The 20,573-nt window shown below is 34.7% G+C and overlaps 1 protein-coding gene across 2 annotated transcripts in view; it reads left to right on the forward strand.

Annotated features, from left to right (window-relative positions):
* Positions 1–20,573, forward strand: part of LOC110382737 (unconventional myosin IC) — a 56,268-nt gene that overhangs the window by 22,412 nt on the left and 13,283 nt on the right. For both annotated transcript variants that reach the window (XM_049837960.2, XM_049837961.2), the window contains 5 exons: positions 15,147–15,303; positions 16,295–16,410; positions 18,950–19,020; positions 19,105–19,496; positions 19,876–20,088. In XM_049837960.2, the coding sequence (XP_049693917.1) occupies positions 15,147–15,303; positions 16,295–16,410; positions 18,950–19,020; positions 19,105–19,496; positions 19,876–20,088 (949 nt within the window). The remainder of the gene's footprint in view (positions 1–15,146; positions 15,304–16,294; positions 16,411–18,949; positions 19,021–19,104; positions 19,497–19,875; positions 20,089–20,573) is intronic.

The following is a 20,573-nucleotide window of genomic DNA, read 5'->3' on the forward strand; positions in this document are numbered from 1 at the left end:
AAATGGGCTATCTAACACTGAAAGAATTTTTCAAATCGGACCAGTAGTTTCGGAGATTAGCGCGTTCAAACAAACAAACAAACTCTTCAGCTTTATAATATTAGTATATAGATGATCACAGATTACTATATAGTTCTACGTACCCAAAATAACGTGGCCTTCTATTGTTAAAAGAATTTTCAAAATAGGTTCAGTTGATCCATAGATTATTTCGACAACGTCACAAACCTCCTTACAATATTAGTTAAATTAAATATATTATGAAATACATTCATAAATTAAAGGCACAAAGTCTAAAAAAAGAGCTAAACATTAACTTAAATGAATTTCCAAACATTACATTTAGAACTAATTGGCTATTCAGGTTAATTTGGGTAATTAAAAACAGGCGTTACTTAATAACGTCCAAAGTAAACAGTGAATTTGCACTGGCATAACAAAATTGATACTGCGATCTAAATTGTTGGATATCTAGCTAGATATCACACGTGGTTTATAAACTGAAGGCTAAAGAAGGTTTTATTTTTAGGGCTCCGTACCATCAAATTTGAATATTAACCCTTTTTCTACCATTTAAATGCTTATTTTATAAAGTCCAGGACGTAGTTGGATCATTTTCAACACGCTTTTAGACCTGTATAATACTGGAATCTAAGGTAACTAACTACATTAAACATCTTCCAAGAATCGTAGCGTCATGAAAATTGGTAGCTGATAATGTATAGTTCTGATGAAAATGCAATAATATGGTTCTGTCGAACTGATCTGATAATGGAGCTGGAAGATATGAACGGAACTTCATGATTAAAAATAATATCTTAGCTTTGTTTGGATTTGTTAGAAAAGTCTTTTGATGATTTTTATGTGCGTTTATACAGTGTTTTAAAATTAATTACCACATTTTTGGACATTTATATGTATTTTATTCAAATATTATTCATCACACCTTTATCGATACTTTAATCATTTTGATAAGTGTAATCTTTACAGCGAATCGTAAACAGTTCATGCACGGAGTATTTTTAAAGACGTGACCGACCTTCGTTCGAAAATCGTAGATAAGTGGAAATAGGTTTTAAAATTCTAGTTTAATTAGTGCTAACTACGATTAAAATAATTATTTTTAAAAGCACAGGATGTGTATCAATTTAACTGTCTTTAGTACGAAGATTTTTGACTCTAACTAACGGTAAGCGTGTAATTTTTCGCTTTTTGCTATCTAGGTTTCCTTTTCCGTAGTTAAATTTTAAATTAAGCATATAAATAGTACTTCAAAAACGTTTTTTTCTTTATTATCTGTTATGCCAGGCTACGTATATCTTATCTAGATCCACATGACCTTTCTATTTCAATACTTAACCTACTTTGACAGGAGATAATTTGATTAACAGTCATCAAAAACTCAGTTATTGTTGAATTTTTTTTTTTTTTATATTCAGGCAGAACTAGCTGTTTCCCGCAATACGATTCAAAACAATATTACCAACTAACTATTCAATTAGTTAATTAATTAATTACAAACCCATAGGGAAACGGTTCAATTAACAAAACGTATGAATTAATAAGTACAGTCAACTGCAGATCAGTGGTAATAGTTTTATAGGAAGATCGTACTTATTACTATTGAGTTAAGTTGTATGACAGTTACCACTAATGTGCAGTTTACTGTACAGTGGTGACATATTTACATGATGATGTAATGCCATATTATGACAAACTGAACTGTATTGATCCATGATAGGAACTACATTAATAGGACAAGTATTTGTTATATGTCACAGGCTTGTTTTGTTTGTATGTTGTAATCTATGCATACTACGCTTTGATTGGAATAGTCACGTATGCATGGGGATACTAAGAATGTATTCACCAGTATTCATCATCATCAGCCTTTTTATGAGCCCTATTTAGGCCTAGACCTCTTCTCGTATATAGAAAAGGAATGAGCGTTATTTACCTCGCTAGACTAAAAAAAAAATCTTTTACCTTAGGTACTAAGTTACGTCAAGTAACATAACTTCGGAACGTTACGTTAGCTTAACTTAACTTCATTTGCCATTTTATAATCAATGCAATAGAATTTATTTAGATAGGGTGGACCTATAATTTGGCCTTCACTATAAAATGGCAAACAAAGTTTACATAAGGATTTCATAGACAATTATGCTCAGTTTAGATAACCCCATTGAAAATATAATCTGTAATGAAATATTCAGAAAAATATAAGTCAAGCAAGACAAAGAAAGAGACACTTAATATCAGGCATGTTCAGTCCCTTAATCCATCTTCGTTTTGAAAGCCTAAAAAGTGCCGTCAATTTACCTAAGAGATCTTATTACAAAGTCGCGACATGTTTCCTGACCTGGAAAGTTGTCCATCACTTTCGTCCTTGACCTAGCTGCGTCGTTTTTGACCTTGAACTGAACTATAGTAAGTTCTTGCAGAGTTTCAGCAGGTTTTTTAATCGACTTCCCAAAAAGGAGGAGTATTTTTTATGTAGCAGGTAAATCATTATTAGTACTGTTGTGTTTTTCAATAAAATTCACAAGTTCATGATTCTCTCAATAAAATCAGTGTCCCATATAGCATGTACTTAAATTGACTGCCTCGTTGGTCTAGCTGTCGCAAGTGCGGCTGCTGAGCACGAGGTCTCGGGTTCGATTCCCGAGTCGGGCCGAAATCGCTTTGTGGGTTTTAGAAGACTTTCACAAAGCAGCCCGGAGCCTGGAAGCTGGTGATTGATACACCCGTGCATCGGAGAGCACGTAAATGTCGGTCCTGCGCCTGATCTCTTTCCGGTCGTGTCGGATTGCCGTCCCATCGGACTATGAGAGTGAAGGAATAGTGAGTGCACCTGTGTCTGCGCAAATGCTTGTGCACTATAATATGTCCTGCGCAGCTGGCTGATCTCCTTACATGAGAACAGTCGCCGTAGCCGATAATCGGCTAGGAGGACATCATCATCATCATCACTTAAATTGAGATCTTTACGAAATACAAAAACTTACCTAGACTCAAAGTCAAACTAAGTATTAAGTACTTATCCACTTCTTAGGTTTCAAATGCACTTGAGAATTGACCCTTTAACCTCCAGACCACTACGACATTCTGCCAAATTAAGCACACCTATGTTTTAAAAAATATAAATAAGGTACTAGCTGATTCTACATTATTTGAATCATTTATTTAGCCACAATAGCCACATAAATAAATTGTTTCTCGCGATTTCACCCGTATCCCAGGGGAACTGCTAACTTTATCTGTATAAAATACAGCCTGGGTCACCCGGGTATAGTATAGCTTCCTAGCAGTGAAAGAATTTTTCGATTTCTTCAGTAGTTTTCAGAATGTTTAAAATTCAAGCAAACAAAATCTCCTCTTTATAAAACATATTAATGCCTATAGTTTAGATTATCCAATTCACCACTGAAACACATTGTGTGTTTCAACAACAAAATACTCAGAATTCTAACTCTGGAAAGGTCAACGTGTGCCGTATCTAGTCTCGCGTAGGCTGCCTGACGCCATACCTGGACCTATAAACTATAGATGACTATTAGATCATAAATAACTAGAACATAAAGGCTAAACACAAAAAAACACGCACGTTTGATACATTTGACAAATGAGATCATTATTGCTCACCAAAACTAGTGGTGTGGTACCCCGCGGTTTCAAAACAATATCCCGTCATAGTGTAATCGTTTCAGTAGTAGCATGAAACCCCGACAGACCGATTTACTTTCGTAATTATAATATTATTAAGGATTGCTAAATATGAAGTATTACATTATTAAACGAATAAATGTTTAGGTCTCGAAAGTAGTTTTACCATTTAATTCCAACTGTACTTATAGGTATTGCACCAAACTTAAACATTATCACAGTTTACAAATCATATCCCTTTCACCTTTTATCTCATTTGAAAGATCTTGCCAACTTCATACTTTCAAACCATTGAAAACTTAACCAATATAGGTCATATTCTTAACTATTAACGACTTACATAATTTCTTTGAAATATCTATAAAATCTATATTTAATAACATCATTAAGAATTGGCTAATTCTAAGCTAATTCTACAGATTACCTTCGAAACTGCATTTTGTAAGATCAATGAAAGATGGGCCGGTGTTAGCCAATATGACATTCTATGTTAGAGGCCGTCTTATATGTCATTCATAGTTTATAACGGTCTTATAGATTTTAGGATATTCTTTATAAGACTTTTGAAGATATTGTAAATTTTGTACTATCTGTTTTGCATTCTAGTGATAGAATAGATTCCAAACATTTATCTATCTATACCTACTAATATTATAAAGCTGAAGAGTTTTTCATTCGTTTGCTTGAGGAATTACTGGTTCGATTTGTGAAATCCTTGCAGTGATACTAGATAGCGCATTTCTGGACAAAACGCTATATGCGACTTTATTCATGAATTCCCACTATAATCAGTACACGCGAATTTTTGCAATATTTCTTTTAGCAACTTCAAGTTTTCGTAATGTGGGAAAATTCAGCTAATTTCCTTGTATCGATTAGTTCGCGATAACATGCTATATTCGGCGGAAACCCGATAAGTGTTATCCCAGCTTTAAGGATAATAATTAGTGGGTTTAGCCTGTATTTACGTGTGTTTTGCTTAAAACAATATTTTGCTTAACTACAGCAGTTAATACTACATGTATTTTGTGGGCATTCTTAAATTAACTTAACGAGCGGTTAAAGAATGCTTTAGAAGGTATTATGAATCATTAGGTCGTGACAGACTATAAAGTATATAGACAGTCTTTTATAGTCTTTGTGACAGCCTTATCGTCAATGCTTCACCCTGCAATCTAAAGAAAGAACGATATTTTATAAATCTTCTAATGGCAGATATCCTGTTGTCACAAGCTAAGATAAGCTCATGCTATTTCAGCAAGTCTAGTAAGTAAAGAAGGAGGTGCAGGAGTTAAAACCTTTTTCCCAACACTTATCTCCTCGTTTATTGCATATGTCACCGGAAAAACTCGTAAGTTGATGAATTTTCTAGGTTGATCAAATCTCGGAAAATAATAAACGGCTGTTGAAATGCCCTAAAATTTTCAAAGTCTTACTACTTTGTCGTTAAGGATTAAAGCGGTTCTTTTCCTCGGTAAACAATTAAATGCTTTATTTATAAAGGATTGCCATAAAAGTAAATGTGACAATACACACTTGGTATGGAAAGTAGACCGGTTCTAGTCTTTGTGAACATCAGAGTATATGGTGACGTCATGACACCCGATCCTTTTGTTATGTGTAAGAACAGCCTATCTTATGTTACATATGTATGCTACGAGTCTTTTTGTAAAATGTACCTATTAAGTAAAATTAATTTTGGACATAGGGTAGTGTTAGCAGAGTAGTAATTTGATAGACTTTCTGGATGGTCAAATTACAGGTTTTGCGAGTCTTTTACGTGACATAATGGCGACAGTTTTCTTTATAAATGATCCTGTTTAAGTGCTCATTTTCGATTTGTTGAGATATATCCTTAGTTCTTTCCTAAGTTGCCACTATGCTGCGAGATTGTTCGGAAGAGTTCGCGGCCCTGGTACACCAAAGACTTCAATCCAGAAGGAACCTGGTGGGTTTTAGTCACTAGAAGTATGATCACACTCATTCCCACAGCACCCTTAGCGGGATGGACCTTTTGATGATTTCACATAAAAACTTGATTGCCATTGTGAGTAAATTCTAAATAAAATAAGTACAGTCAGTCAGAGAAGTATTTACACTTTTTCTACATGGTTATGTAACATGCTTAGTTTTAATAACATTTGATACAATAGAAACAATACCAATCACGATGCTCATAAATTGCGGAATTTATAGTTCAATAAAAAACTATTTCAGTGTAAAAACAATACCTAGATTATTTTGTAAACATTTGCTAGACGGAATGCGCCTAGTCATAACCCTTTGAGACAATATTTGTTTAAATAATTTTATAACAGAATACAGTTACTTTCTTCCCATTTACCCATAAGCGTGTAAAAACAAATTATAGTACACTCAGGCTCAAGTTCACCGTCAAATTGAACGTCAGTTTTCTTAAAGGCATTTCTTTGTGTTTTAGATAACCCTAAAATAACTGACACATATTTTTTCATTTCTCTAACAGAACAATAACAACGAAGATAGAACACGTTTTAATTTTGTGTAGTTTATATAAACGTGATGTCCCAAACTCCCATTCTCAACTCTCATATCTAAGTGATTTTTTACAGCCTTACTTATAAACGTGAATTAAATATAATTAATACTTAAGGGCTGTTTAAGAAAATTCTTACTTATAAACGTTGCTTAAGCACGTCGGTATCTTAAGCATGTCGGTCGTCGGTGAACTTATGCTCTTAAATACGTATGCAAACCAGAGTGTGACGCGTGCCAGAGTGATTTCCTGTTAAAATACAATAGCCTAGAATAGAGCTATTTTCTTGTTAAGTACGCTAACGGGTTATTCAGGGCTGCCGTCTGAGGCAGTGGTTCTCAAAGTGCTAATGCACTTTCTAGGGTTCACAAGTTTTGAGAGGGCTAGGGTTCTTCTAAAAAGAAGTGTTTTATACGTAAGAAAATTTCGTCTATTATAAAATCAACTTAAGAGTGGCTGCGCTATTTGATGGGAACTTTAGCTTTAACATTGATATTTTGGTTGATTTTCCTTGAATCATTTCTAGATTATTATTTATTACTACCTAATAAATGGAAGTCTAGCCACAAAATACTATAAAACTCAAAACTTTTTCAGTGTGACTTAATATTTGCATTTTAATAATATAATATACAACTATAACCAATTGATCCGTTATGTTTTGCATATTGATTCACAACAGTTCTATAAGGTGCTGTCATTCTGTTCAAACATATTTAAATCCAAAAATAAATAATTAATGTTATGGGTTGACATCGACACAAAAGTTTGCATAATTGCTTAAATTATTACGTATATTGTTTGACATTTGTTCAGCCTTTTTATCGTCCCACTGCTAGGCTGCGGCCTCCTCTCACATGGAGAAGGATTGAGCAGAAATCATCACGATTGCTCTATAAGTACGGATTGATGATTTTAGACTTTTTATAGTCCAGGTTTTCTCGAGATGCTTTCCATCACCTTTAATCAGTCATTGGTGTTCAAGATACATACTTATGTGATGCATATACGTATGTAGTGAAAAACTCAGAGCTATGTTAAGCTCATCTGTTTGGTAAACAATAATTTTCTAAGTAACTATAAAGTAAGTACTTTCACCTATTCTTAGCAAACTGCAATCTAGCGCGTCTAATGTTCTAGGAAGGCAACGTCTTAAGTTACGATGACGAGTACAGTCGGGAACTAAAGTGCGAAACATTTTGAAAAATCACTTACAAAATCACAATATCTATTTATATTGTTTTTAATTCCTTTAACACGATCACCCTTTTGGGCAAACAATAACTGATTGCAGGTGCAAAGAAAAAAATACATACCTAACAGTAGGTATGTATTTTTTTGTTTCTTAAACAGACACAGAAGAAATAGTAGTCAGCTAAAAAAAAATGTATTCCTGGGTGATTATTTTTATTACGAATACAACATAACTTTAAACACTGTGTAATTAAAAACCAAATAAAGGTAGTACACAGTTTTAGAATTATAATTTCTGCTGTTGCCTGTACTAAGCGCATTATTGTCAATTGTTTGTGAAGGCAGAGTGGTGCTCAAAGCTTCTGGAAAATATTGTTAGCTTATGCTTTAAATGGGTAAATAATTGTTTTTATGATTGTTCCATCTTCAATGAATATCTATAAACCATTATTAAAACATGTAATAAGTAAGTAGAGATAATAAGGAAAAAGTGTTTAAAGTGGCTATTGCTTCAATAAAATAAAAATGATTTTTTTTGCATAGGTTCCTCTGCGCCATAAAGTAAGATTTCATAGACTTTGCTTCAGCTCCCTTCATGAGAATGAAATGACCCTTTAATAAATAAAAAATACGGGAAAAGCTTAATGCTTGATTTGTTGAGAGTTAAGCAAATGATAGAACTATCCGTTTTAATTGTGACTGCCAGAATTTATTACAATTTCGTTACCTATCTATCAATTCGGTAATCATTAATCGGCGATAACTGTCTAATAATTAAACTATTTATCGTAAAAAAGTTAATTTCTTAACCGCCACACGAGGATAAACTGACATCATCGTACCTTTACAATGTTTTATATGACTGCGGTTGAGCATTAACGTCGGAAGGAATTCATTAAAGAAGTACTTTCAGTAGGGTTGACATACTATGAAAAATATTGTAATATACAAATACTTATCTATACCGATCATTAATTTTTAAGTAGTTCGCGGGTGCATTCAAACTACTTAATTTATACTTACACTAGCCGTTTTCCCGCGGTTTCACCCGCTTCCCGTGGCATTCTACTGCCGGCACCGGGATAAAATATAATATAGCCTATGTTACTCGCAGATAATATAGGTTTCTAATGGTAAAAGAATATTTAAAATCGGTCCAGTAGTTTATCCATTACAACCAAACAAACAAACAAAGTTTTCCTCTTTATAATATTAGTATAGATTGTAATTAAATAATCACATATAAATTAGATTAAATACTCATTAGATTGCAATGCAATAAGATATACGTGAGATGATTAAGAACTTTTTGTAACAGCTTTGTAACCTTGAACCATGTAATTAGTGTCAATGACTCAATATGAAAGGTAGATTTGATTGTACGTATAAGCTGCCTATACAATATGTATAACTATTAATATCAACATATAACACGTGCCTGCTATAAAATTATGTTGTAGTACCTATAGATAAGAACCAGTATGTTTTTCGTATACCTATACAGAAAGCTGCCTTCGATCACACAACGTCCTTCTTCCTGGGCAATTAAAAATATTAAAGGGCTTGATATAATACAAAGTAGCATATAGCTTTCTTAAATAAATAGGCTATCTAACACGGCAAGATTTTTTCAAATCGGACCGGTAATTCTTGTTATTTGTTCGTTTAAAGGTTTATAGAATTAGTATAGATGGGGCAGCCCTAATATTACTTAATCATACAATAAGTAAAGCGATTGATATTCGCCTCACGACTATAAGCGATGAGGGATTCAAATGAGCTCTTAATTTGGCAACAATAACGGATTGAGCCATCATTGTTGTTTGAACTGTCGCCACTAACAACGGATCTTCCTTCCTACGGTTTATATAATCAATTTAAACAAGTTTATTATGAAAATAACTTGCTTTGTAAAGATATAAGCACAGATATAAGTCTTTATTTAAACTATACTCTAATAAAAATAAAATACTTACTATGAGAAATGTGTATTTTAACTAAAAATTTTTAGATACTATCCTATTTCCCGTGGGTACACCCGCGTCACTGGAAAACTACTGCCCGTACCGGAATAAAAGCCTGTGTCACTTGGAAGAGTGAAGCTTTTTATCAGTGGAAGAATTTTTTTAATAGGTTCAGTAGTTTTTGGGCTTATTCATTACAAACAAAAATACTTTGTTTCCTCTTATAATATTAGTACCTATTGATTAGGTATTTGTCGGTTTATGTCGGTACTTTCTCAATTGCTTTCGTTATATCATCAGACAGGCTTTAAAAGATAACATTTTGATAATATTAAAACTTAAAATTCATATTTTGATAAGATCTGCACCTGTTTAATAAAACTATGTAGACGGTAATGACATGATCGATTAAAAAATATTTTGCAAATCAACCCGAGTTGGAAGATTATCTAAAAAATAATAAACTGAAAGATATACTAATTAACTATCTACTTATGTTGCAGATAAGGAAGGTAATTCCCCGTTGGTTAAAATTTTCAAGTACGTAATAAATTATTTTAGCCACTCTAGAGAACTTTATATTCAACAAAATCTCAGGATCTCTTCTTTAAGGTTTTTTATTAACTGGTTGCTTCTGACAGTTTCATTGCTTACAGGGAGCTTGTCTCTAAAAACTATAATTTAGATATCATTGTGAAAGTATTTGACACCTAAAGATAAAGATATATTTATTTTGCAAAAAAAAATGCAAAAGAAAATTAAATTCTATATTAAATGTGTCTCAACATCATAAATTAACCAATTTAAACAATATTACTTTCGAAGCACTTAAGTATTTTATCCCTTTGATGTACCTCCTATTAACCAAACATTATTGACTCAATCTCATCACACTGCAATAAAACAACCCGGTTCAAACCAGACATCCCGTTTTCCCAAACAACTCGCTTCCAGAACCTGTATTTATAAATCGGCAGCACTTTACCAAACGATTGTAAACGAAGGTGATTGACTCCTGGCCATTTTCGGGACATGCTTTACCAAAATAGTCACCGACTTCCATTCTTGACTTACACACATTATCCATAAAACTACAAGGAAATAACAACCTTATTTCGTAAGTAGCCAGGTGGAAGTTTCCTTGAAGCTATCTTGTATTCTAAGGACACGTTATATTGGAAACAAAAATGCGAAGAGAATTCTTAATGAACGTAATTGGACACGTTTCCGATTTGGACATGAAATTGTTATTGGAATATCGTCTAACTTTAGTCTAGTCACGATTCCTTTGGAGTTTAATGGAGATTTTCAGTGGATGAGCGTACCTATTTAAGCCGAAGCAACTTAATCGGTACCTAGTTTATTTTATTTTGCAGATTAAAATAAAGCAATTTTACAGATATGTTTGAAAGCAATTTTAAAAATTGAATTAAATTGTGTGTGTGTAACACAATTAAATTCAATTTTTTAAGTTGGTTGTGTAACATCATATAAAATCAGATGAGCTTTATTTTTGTAACATTAATTCAGACAACCTTCATCATTTTATAGAAATTAATTCCTTTGATACCCTTGAAATTCAACCAAATCCTAGCCAAAACACGGACAAAAAACTAAACATTTCATAGCAACTTGACCCAGTCACAAATTCACAATTCGACTGAAGCAATCTTACCGCTAATGTGTCAGGTCAGGCGAACCGCACGCGATGTCGCTTTTTATTAATGGACAATTTGCGGAAACGACCACAGACTTGAGAAGTTACTGCTGAAGTGTGGTTTGTAGGAATACTAGCGACCCCGCCCCGGCTTCGCAAGGGATAACAGTATTTCCCCACTATTTAATAGATGTTATTATTATACATATAAGCCTTCCTCTTCAATCTTTAATATTTATTTAAAAAAAACCGCATCAAAATCGGTTGCGTAGTTTAGTGTACTTTGTACGCTGGACACGGGGATATAGGGACAGAAAAAGCGACTTTGTTTTATACTATGTAGTGATGAGTAAATATTGATTGGTGTGTAAATATCGGTTACACAGAGGGCTCCAGAAGGAATAAAGGTGAATAAAGGAATATAATATAGGTGAATAAAGGTGAATGAGGGAATAAAGGTCGCTTTTTATTTAAGGACGATTTGCGGAAACGACCGCAGACTTGAAGAGTAAACAGGCTTACCGCTCGAGTGGACTGGGTGGCAGTGGCGGCCCTAGGGGTGTGCGAACTGTGCCTTCGCACAGGGCCTCGCGCTTGGGGGGGCCTCGCGCTACAACCCACACTAATATAAAAAACTATAATAATTAAATAATATATATCTGGTCCAAAAAAAAATTTATGTAATTTTTCTCTATTTCTAATTCATTCTGCGTTTACTTTTTGAGTTCTCAAACAAAAAGTTGGAACACCTAAGTAACAAAAACTGGCTCTCGATCCAGTCACGGATTCTTTTTATTTGTGCTTAAATACGAGTTTAATTTGAGAGTCTTTAAACAAACAATTAAAAAAAATTCGCGCTCGCTACGCTGGCGACTGCTCACTTGTCAGTACAGTTCATTCTAACATGATTAGAGTACTTTTATGTCTCAAAACTCAAAAATTTTCGCGCTCGCTACGCTCGCGGCTGTTCACTTGTCGATGCCGTTCATTCTAACATGATTAGAGTACTTTTATGTCTCAAAACTCAAAAATTTTCGCGCTCGCTACGCCCGCGGCTGTTCACTTGTCGGTACCGTTCATTCTAACATGATTAGAGTACTTTTATGTCCCAAAACTCAAAAATTTTCGCGCTCGCTGCGCTCGCGAGCTCATCTTGCACTATTGTTTACTATAGGTACAAGTTTGGGTGCTTTAGTGACCCAAAGCTCAAAAATTTTTGCGCTCGCTTCGCTCGCGGGTGCTTTATTTTCTACTTAGCCGAACCTAGAAGGTAGCGTCGCTTGTAAATCCTATTATTTACAAGAAAATAACTCCTAGCTCGCAACACAGACTTTTCACGTAGGACAAAGGGCCTCGCATAGACCTGCCGCACGTAGCCTCGCAATGGCTAGGGCCGCCGCTGCTGGGTGGTTTGTGAAAATAATGACGTGGGTAAATATTGACTGGTAGGTGTAGTTACCGAGGGTTTGGTAGGTACACAAAAGGTTTTACGGAAGGAATAAAGGTGGGTTTCGGTCAAATAAAGTCAAGTTTGTATATGGACGATCTTATTTTGGGGTGAGATAGCGGAAAATATCCTACTAATATTATAAACGCGAAAGTTTGTATGTATGGATGTATGGATGTTTGTTACTCTTTCACGCAAAAACTACTGAATGGATTTTAATGAAACTTTACAATAATATAGCTTATACATCAGAATAACACATAGGCTACAATTTGTAAACATATTGTTCGAAATACTAAACCTGCGCAGACGAAGTCGCGGGCACCAGCTAGTAGTACAATATAATGTCTTTCAGGTCTTAAAAAAGGCCCAATATAATTGCTCTTGAATATTGTGGAGATAGGTTAAATCCCATTTCATGTGAGGTCTTTTCCTTTTATGAATGTCATCAATAATCTTCGCACAAGTAATTTACTTTTTGCCATACATTTTTGTCTGAGCACCGTTTGCAAATAGTGATTTAACCTACTTACAAAAACATGACTATTCAACTCCAGGACGTGGGAATAGCGAAACCAGGTCAATGTAACAGGAAGACGCTATCTACTAGGGATGAGTATGCATCATGCAATTGTCGATGACGTCAATCGCAATGTAATCTGTAACATTAGTCTATGTGCGTAAGTCGATTAGCGATATCGATAACTTTGATAGGCAATTGTTTGTCGGGGTTTTGAAAAGATGAGGTTGACAACTAACTTGTGACAGGTTATTTGTAGGTTAAGCTGCGATTTCTAAATTATTCTGCCATTTTTAAATGGGCAAGGAAACTACTTTATGTTTCTTGAAGAAAATCCTGGAACATTTCGAGGTGTTGATTTTTCTTTTTGCCCAATTTCGTCTATAACTATTCCAACGCTTGATCATCAAAAACTTGAAAAACAAAATAAACATTTACAAATGATTTAAAAAATCTCCTTTTCATAATATTTTAAACCTTTCCTAATTTCACTCCATAAAGCGCTCATCACTACTAATTCTCCACAAATTGTAATGCCAAGCTAATTTTCCGCGAATTTCTCGTCACCTACACACTCATTTTGGTGAGTAATCGCCGAGTCTCACCGGAATCGTCTCATGTCATAATGTCATGATATTTCAGTAAAATGTCAGGAAAGTTGACATTCCCGCAAATATCACCGTTTGGGCTAATTGGGTCTTACTGCAATACGACACTTTTTTACGGTCTGAAGTAAAAGTATAATGTCAGACAGTCGGAGTACATTGTAGAACCTTTTTACGTAATAGTGTGCATATTTTATGGTATCTTTCGACTTCAATTCGATGTTTTAGTTAACATTATCCTTAAATTCGAATCTGCTATGCTTCTATTGTTGACCTAAGGATGAAGCTTTTGGGTGAACTTTACAATTATCTTAATGACAGCGACTTAAAAATGGCAATAACTTATTCAATACTTACATTATAGAAATTGTTTCTCATTCTCTAATTACTTAACAGCACACTAGCATCAACAATAGCCCCGTATTTGCTTAATATCATTAAGCTTTGCTAAGTACAAACAAATCTTTATTTACAAACAATGCAACACCAAACATATTTACGTTCCTATTTACCGTTCCCATGGCGTTAATGATCTTGTAAACACTAATTAGTCCACCTTTTCGATCTCCTTTAAATTTTTCGACAGTCCTACTCTGGTTTCCGAAGATGGGGTTCTGTTACTTGTATCAAGTTTGTGTGAGCTGCTCTGAAATGGGATATAAGTGTGATTTTAGTGATTTCTGTTACACTGTGTTTGTGGCTGCTAAGTTGTCCAAAGGGTGGTGAGTTGTTAGCTTAGTTCTTCATAGGATTTAATGTATAGGTTTGTCTATTTCGCGAAACCTTTTTGTGTTGTGGTTTTGATGCAAAACTCAACAAAATGCGGCTACGGTCTATGTATGTACATATTATGTAGAAGTAGTAGGTAGATACTTATATGATGTGCAATACAAGTGTCATAATTCTAAGAGAAGAATATAAAGTTGATCCTACTAATCTCAGGAAATCCTACTCTGAATCTTTAAATTCTTTCACAGATAAAATCCTGTATCTATTGTTTGAATAAAAGACAGAAAGACATAAATAGACGTTTTAAGTTAACTGACAAATTGGTATTTCTCAGTTCATGTTGTCAATAAATTGTATGTTATACCGAAAATTATAATATTATGCATACTATAAGAAGTGCCAATAAACTAAGAAGACTAAACGAACGAAACTGAAGGGCATTTTCGCCATGTCACATTTACTTCACCATTCTTTCTCCTACACCGCAACTAGGGCCTAAAACCAAACTATTATAAGTTCCACCCTTTTTATGGTCCCATTGCTGGGCACAGGCCTCCTCTCACATGGAGATGGATTGAGCGTTAATCACCACGCTTGCTCAATGCGGGTTGGTGATTTCAGACTATATAGTCCAGATTTCCTCGAAATGTTTGGTGACTAAAAGATATACTTATAAAGTGCATACAAACTTAGAAAAGTTGCATTGGTACTTGCCTGACCTGGAATCGAATCCACACACTCATACGTGAGAGGTTGGTGTCTTACCCACTAGGCCACCACGACTATATTACTATGACAAGCATTATAACATTATTCTTGTATCTAATCCATTGCTTGTTCCTTTCCCAGGCTCCTGCGGCCCGTATCAGTGTCGGGCGTGATGGAGCACGCTCTCGTGCACCGTGAGCGCGTCGGCGTGCAGGACTTCGTGCTACTTGAAGACTTCAGGTCCGAAGCTGCCTTCATTGACAACTTGAAGAAGCGGTTCAATGAGAATATTATTTATGTGAGTAGTTTCATCTTTTGCTATAGGTAAAATAAGATTGATATTTAGATTAAGGCTCCGCACATAAAATATTAGACGGCTGACAGTTTGCTCGGGTTTATTTAATCAGTATGGAATTGAAACGGAAGTACGCACATAACAACAATCAGGTATCATTACATATAACCGTCTAAAAAAATTGTTTGCAACGAATGCAAAAGACCGTTAAGCTGAACTTATTTAACAACTGTCCAACCTTAATATGCAAATAAATATTTTGATTTCGAATTCACGATTGTCTTTAAAAAAAATCCAGCCAACAGGCCAACTGTCGGCTGATTAGTCTACAGTGTACGGTACTCTAAGTTGGTAGTGTTTTGGTGCTAAAATATTTCCTATTGTTGTTGTATGAATAGTTATAGGCTATACCGTGAAAATTACATAGGTATTCACAAGGGGCATTAAACAGCCAGTGGCATCTAAAGACCAATGACCATTGCATTATGATGAAAATTTCATAACCGCAGAAGAATCTCTTTTGATTGATTTATTACCTAATGAATTACTGATGTATGTGATTTGCGCTATTGTGTGTGAGTGTCAAGGGTTGTATTCGCACCAACAAATCAAGTCGACTGTTTATTGTTCATTTGTTCAAAGCACATTCCATGTACACAGGTAACATTCCAGTAAAGTTTTCAATGGACTGCAATAACCTTAAAAGCCGTGCGATCTTTAGACTTCTTTACCAAGCATTCTCAAAAGGCACTATCTAAAGTTTACAGAATTCCTCTAATCTTAGCAATTTTAAGACTTTATCAATTTTTTTTCTATACTGTCATATTGCTGGGCAAATGCTTACCCCAACGTCTCTCATCTTTCTTTGTCTGTAGCTTGATCAATGGCCTATTGATGATTGACGATTATTCTGCATCCATGTCAAATTGTTAAGTCTGAAGCTTACAAGTATCTAAATCATAGAACAATATCTAATAAGTAATTTTTTCCACAGACATACATAGGCAATGTGCTGATATCCGTGAACCCGTACAAGAACCTGCCCATCTACACGGAGGAGAAGACCAAGCTCTACTACAAGAAGGCCTTCTTCGAGGCACCGCCACACGTGTGAGTATTAGCCTTACATTTTTGGCAACTGTTCATAATAGGACGTGAAGGTTTAAGAAGAAATAAAGGTGAAGTGCACAAAAGTATCCTACGTGCAACAAGCTAAGAGGCCAGGGTTCAGGCACTCATTGAATCGAGAAAATCTATTTTTTTGAAATACCGGTAAATCTGCTGAAAGAAACAATTGAGAGAAGGTATAAGTTATCAGGACCTATTAGCAAGCTTAGAGCTTGTAGAAGGATCTCAACACGCTTGCACTCTGCAAACTTGTGACCTATAAGATTGATCGATCTCAAAAATCAGTATTGAGATGAATGAAGAGGTAGTGCACATTACAACTTATTAGTTAATATATAATCAGATAGACTAAAAAGTTTGATTGGAATCAGTTTCGAAACTATTACCTAAGCTATTGTAAAAACACATACAGCCTTACTTATAAACGTGAATTAAACATAAGTAATATTTAAGGGCCGTTTAAGAAAATTCTTACTTATAAACGTTGCTTAAGCATGTCTTAACTAACATTTAATCACTACTTAAGACTTTAAGTAGTGATTAGTTAAAATGTTGCTTAGAAGGTGATTAGAGATTTTATAAGTAAGGGGGCTAATTTCTAACTCGTTATACCTTAGATATATCATGCGCTAAGTCTAGACTTAGTCACGCGACTCACGCTATAAAATATATCATTACGCGATAATATATCTTTGAGAGACGATTACGTCTTAATTACAGCTCGATCTAATACAATATAACAATGCAACGACTATTGAACCGCGCCTGAGAGCATAGACAATGCCTCGGAAAAATCGAGAACATAAACAACAATAGGAAGTTTGTATGAACTGTAAATTTATAAACTCTACAAGATGTTATTTTGAATTAAGGTATACTGCAGATTAAACAGTCTTTCGCCAGTTGACCTGGCGGTTGGCAAAAATTGCCTCCTGAAAAAATTTTATCCTAAAGACAATTCCACGGTACCAGACGGACGGCAGGTATCAGACCAACTGAAAACATTAAAGTTTTTAGTTGAAAACTTTAATGTTTTCAGTTGGTCTGATACCGGCCGTGTACCTGATCTTTGTAATGCGCACACTAACATTCATCTTCATACTGATTTATGATCAAAAAAACTAGCGGTTGACTACAAGTCTGCAGTGTGCTGATCCTGCAAGGGAAGTTACTTTAGGTTTATTTTTAGGATGATGCTTTTTCAAAGGAAACAACAATCATCAGGATCATTTATGTTACTTTTAGAAAAGAAAACAACTCATCCTAATTTTTTGTTTGTTTGTGTAAGTAGGTTCCTTTTAGTTAATGGTAGAGGAAATAGTGTTTTAATGGAAACTTTAAAATTCTAAGTAAACAGGAAACATTCCTTAACATTGCATTTCCGTCTGGCTTATTTTCTCAATCCTTGCATGAAACAAAATTGACCGTTAACACAAAAGTCATAGCTGAATTAAAGCTCAACAAATGACTTATATTCATTCAAGCTAAGAAAACACAATATTTTCACCCATACAAGAATTACTCGATATGGCATAGTTATAAATGGTACTTATAGTTACCATCATGATTCAGAACATTGGCGTCACAAGAGATATAGACTGATAGATGTTATCATTGACGTTTTGATGTGTGGGAAAGTACAAACAGAAAGTATATTTGTGTCACTCTTATCAGTTGCTATCTATTTTCCAAATATTGTGAGTAGGTATATATGAGCCTCTATATACAGGCATTATGGTTTCACTAGGATAATAAAAAGAGTAAATATAGATGCATATCTCACATGTTGAAATTAATGGAGTAACAATTCTATATTCTTCAGATTGTCGAATGGTGATATATTTCACTTAAAACAATTTGATCGACTATTTTTTTCTACATGATTACGATCATATCAAAACACAGAATTGGCAAGAAATCGTCATCATCTGCCTAGCCTTTTCCCAACTATGTATGTTGGGGTCGGCTTTGAGTCTTACTGGATGCAGCTACCAGTGTTTTACAAGGAGTGACTGCTTATCTGACCTCCTCATCCCAGTTACCCTACGGCTAGAAATATTAAAATTTATTATTCTAGAAGTTATGAGTCAAATTCTTCATCATAAACATAGTTCAATCGGTAAAAACCCAGTATTAGTAAAGAGTTTAGACAAAATACATATATCAATGTAAGTTCATATTAGCACTTATGAAGAGTACCTGTAAATATTGTGACAATGAGCTATTGTCTAAAGCGCCTACTATTTATTATTGACCAGATAATGGCCACTTATCTGCTAGATAATAACACTTAGGTAATGGTTACAGAGTGCTGGATTTCGAATATACCACAGGAGTTCTAGCCCTTACCTGTTTGTAAGAAAAACGATAACTATTAGATACATGATCGGTCAATTCAGGCAATGTCAGCAGACTTTTTGTTTCATAATCACGTATCATTAGAACTTCTTACAATAAAAACAAAGTTTTTGAGAAAGATGCTTTATCGTATTATTTGGTAATTGTATAACTTTTGTTACAGATTTGCGATTGCAGACAACGCATATCGGTCTTTAGTTTATGAACACAGAGAACAATGCATTTTGATCTCAGGTAAGATTCTTTAATCTTAACGACATACAGTAACTTTTCTATTACTAGAAATGTATGACATAATTCCTAATTTAATTTTTATAGGCGAATCCGGTTCAGGCAAGACGGAAGCCTCCAAAAAGGTTCTAGAGTACATAGCAGCAAGAACAAACCATTTACGTAACGTAGAAACTGTGAAGGACAAACTCCTTCAAACCAATCCTCTCTTGGAAGCCTTCGGTAACGCTAAGACCCACAGGAATGATAACTCCAGTCGTTTCGGCAAGTACATGGACATACAGTTCAACTATGAAGGCGCACCTGAAGGAGGACATATCCTCAACTACCTTCTGGAAAAGTCCAGGGTGGTTAGCCAAATGAACGGAGAGAGGAACTTCCATATCTTCTACCAGCTGCTGGCGGGAGCAGACCAGGAATTGTTGAAGAATTTGAAGCTGCAAGGCAGACCTGAAGCTTACAAATACACTACTGATACGGTTGGTAGCTATTTTATACTGTAGAAAAATTAATTCCTGTAAAAACCACTTGGAAATAAAAACCAAATACAACAAGCGACAGAAACCATCGGACCTAAAATGCTGCCTTATGGCATACGTTCATACGAATTACCAACATACCGTGACCAACCAATTATCTTTTTCTTTGAAAAAGTCCATTAACTTTTGGTATATTTTTTGTAGCAGATACTTTGTATATATACATTCAGACTATGTAAAGCTAAATCAAAAGCTATAAACTTTGACTATGCAATGCAGGAACGACAAATGACACCACAAAACAGTTCTTATAGTTATCACTACCATACACAAAAGCCAACTTACCTATATACGTTAAACAATACCAATTTCTTTGCAGACAACACAAACAAACCAGCGGAACCAAGATGCCGACCAGTTCAGGACAGTGCAAGAAGCTATGAAGGTTATTGAGATCAATCAGTCGGAGCAGACTGAAATCTTCGAGATCGTCGCCAGCATCCTGCATCTTGGCAACGCTAAGTTTGTGCAGAATGATAAAGGCAATGCTGAGATACTGACGCATGATGCTAACTCTGCTAATGTGGCTGACGTAAGTTATGATTGATTAAAATATGATAGAAGATTTGTTAAAAAAATATATATATTAGCAAGAAATTAGGTACTTACCGGGGACTTTTTTGAGAGGATTTAAAGGATTTAAAGGGTCAACGTTGAGTAGTGGATGGCAGTTGGCTGATATGATGATGATGATTGTGAAAAAAGTACAGTAGGAGAAATTACGAAAGAAGATTTTCATTCAGAGGAGATAGACTCTGTAAATGTAAATATAGTCTGCTTTTGAAGGTTACACATGTTTTGAGTGAAAAAAAAAAATGATTCATGAATAAAAATCGGATTAGTGAAGGCTATTATTATGAACAATATGATTCAAAGTTTTTTCTTCGAGATTTGAGAAGGAAGTTGCTCGTGCATTAACTAAATTACTTGTTACTTTTAACATGCGATAAAAAAGTCATTAACCAAAGCACGCGTTTGATGTATTGTTCTAAAATTTTATCTGTCTGACCTTGAGAC

The sequence above is a fragment of the Helicoverpa armigera genome, chromosome 8, assembly GCF_030705265.1.
Source record: "Helicoverpa armigera isolate CAAS_96S chromosome 8, ASM3070526v1, whole genome shotgun sequence".
NCBI lineage: Eukaryota > Metazoa > Arthropoda > Insecta > Lepidoptera > Noctuidae > Helicoverpa > Helicoverpa armigera.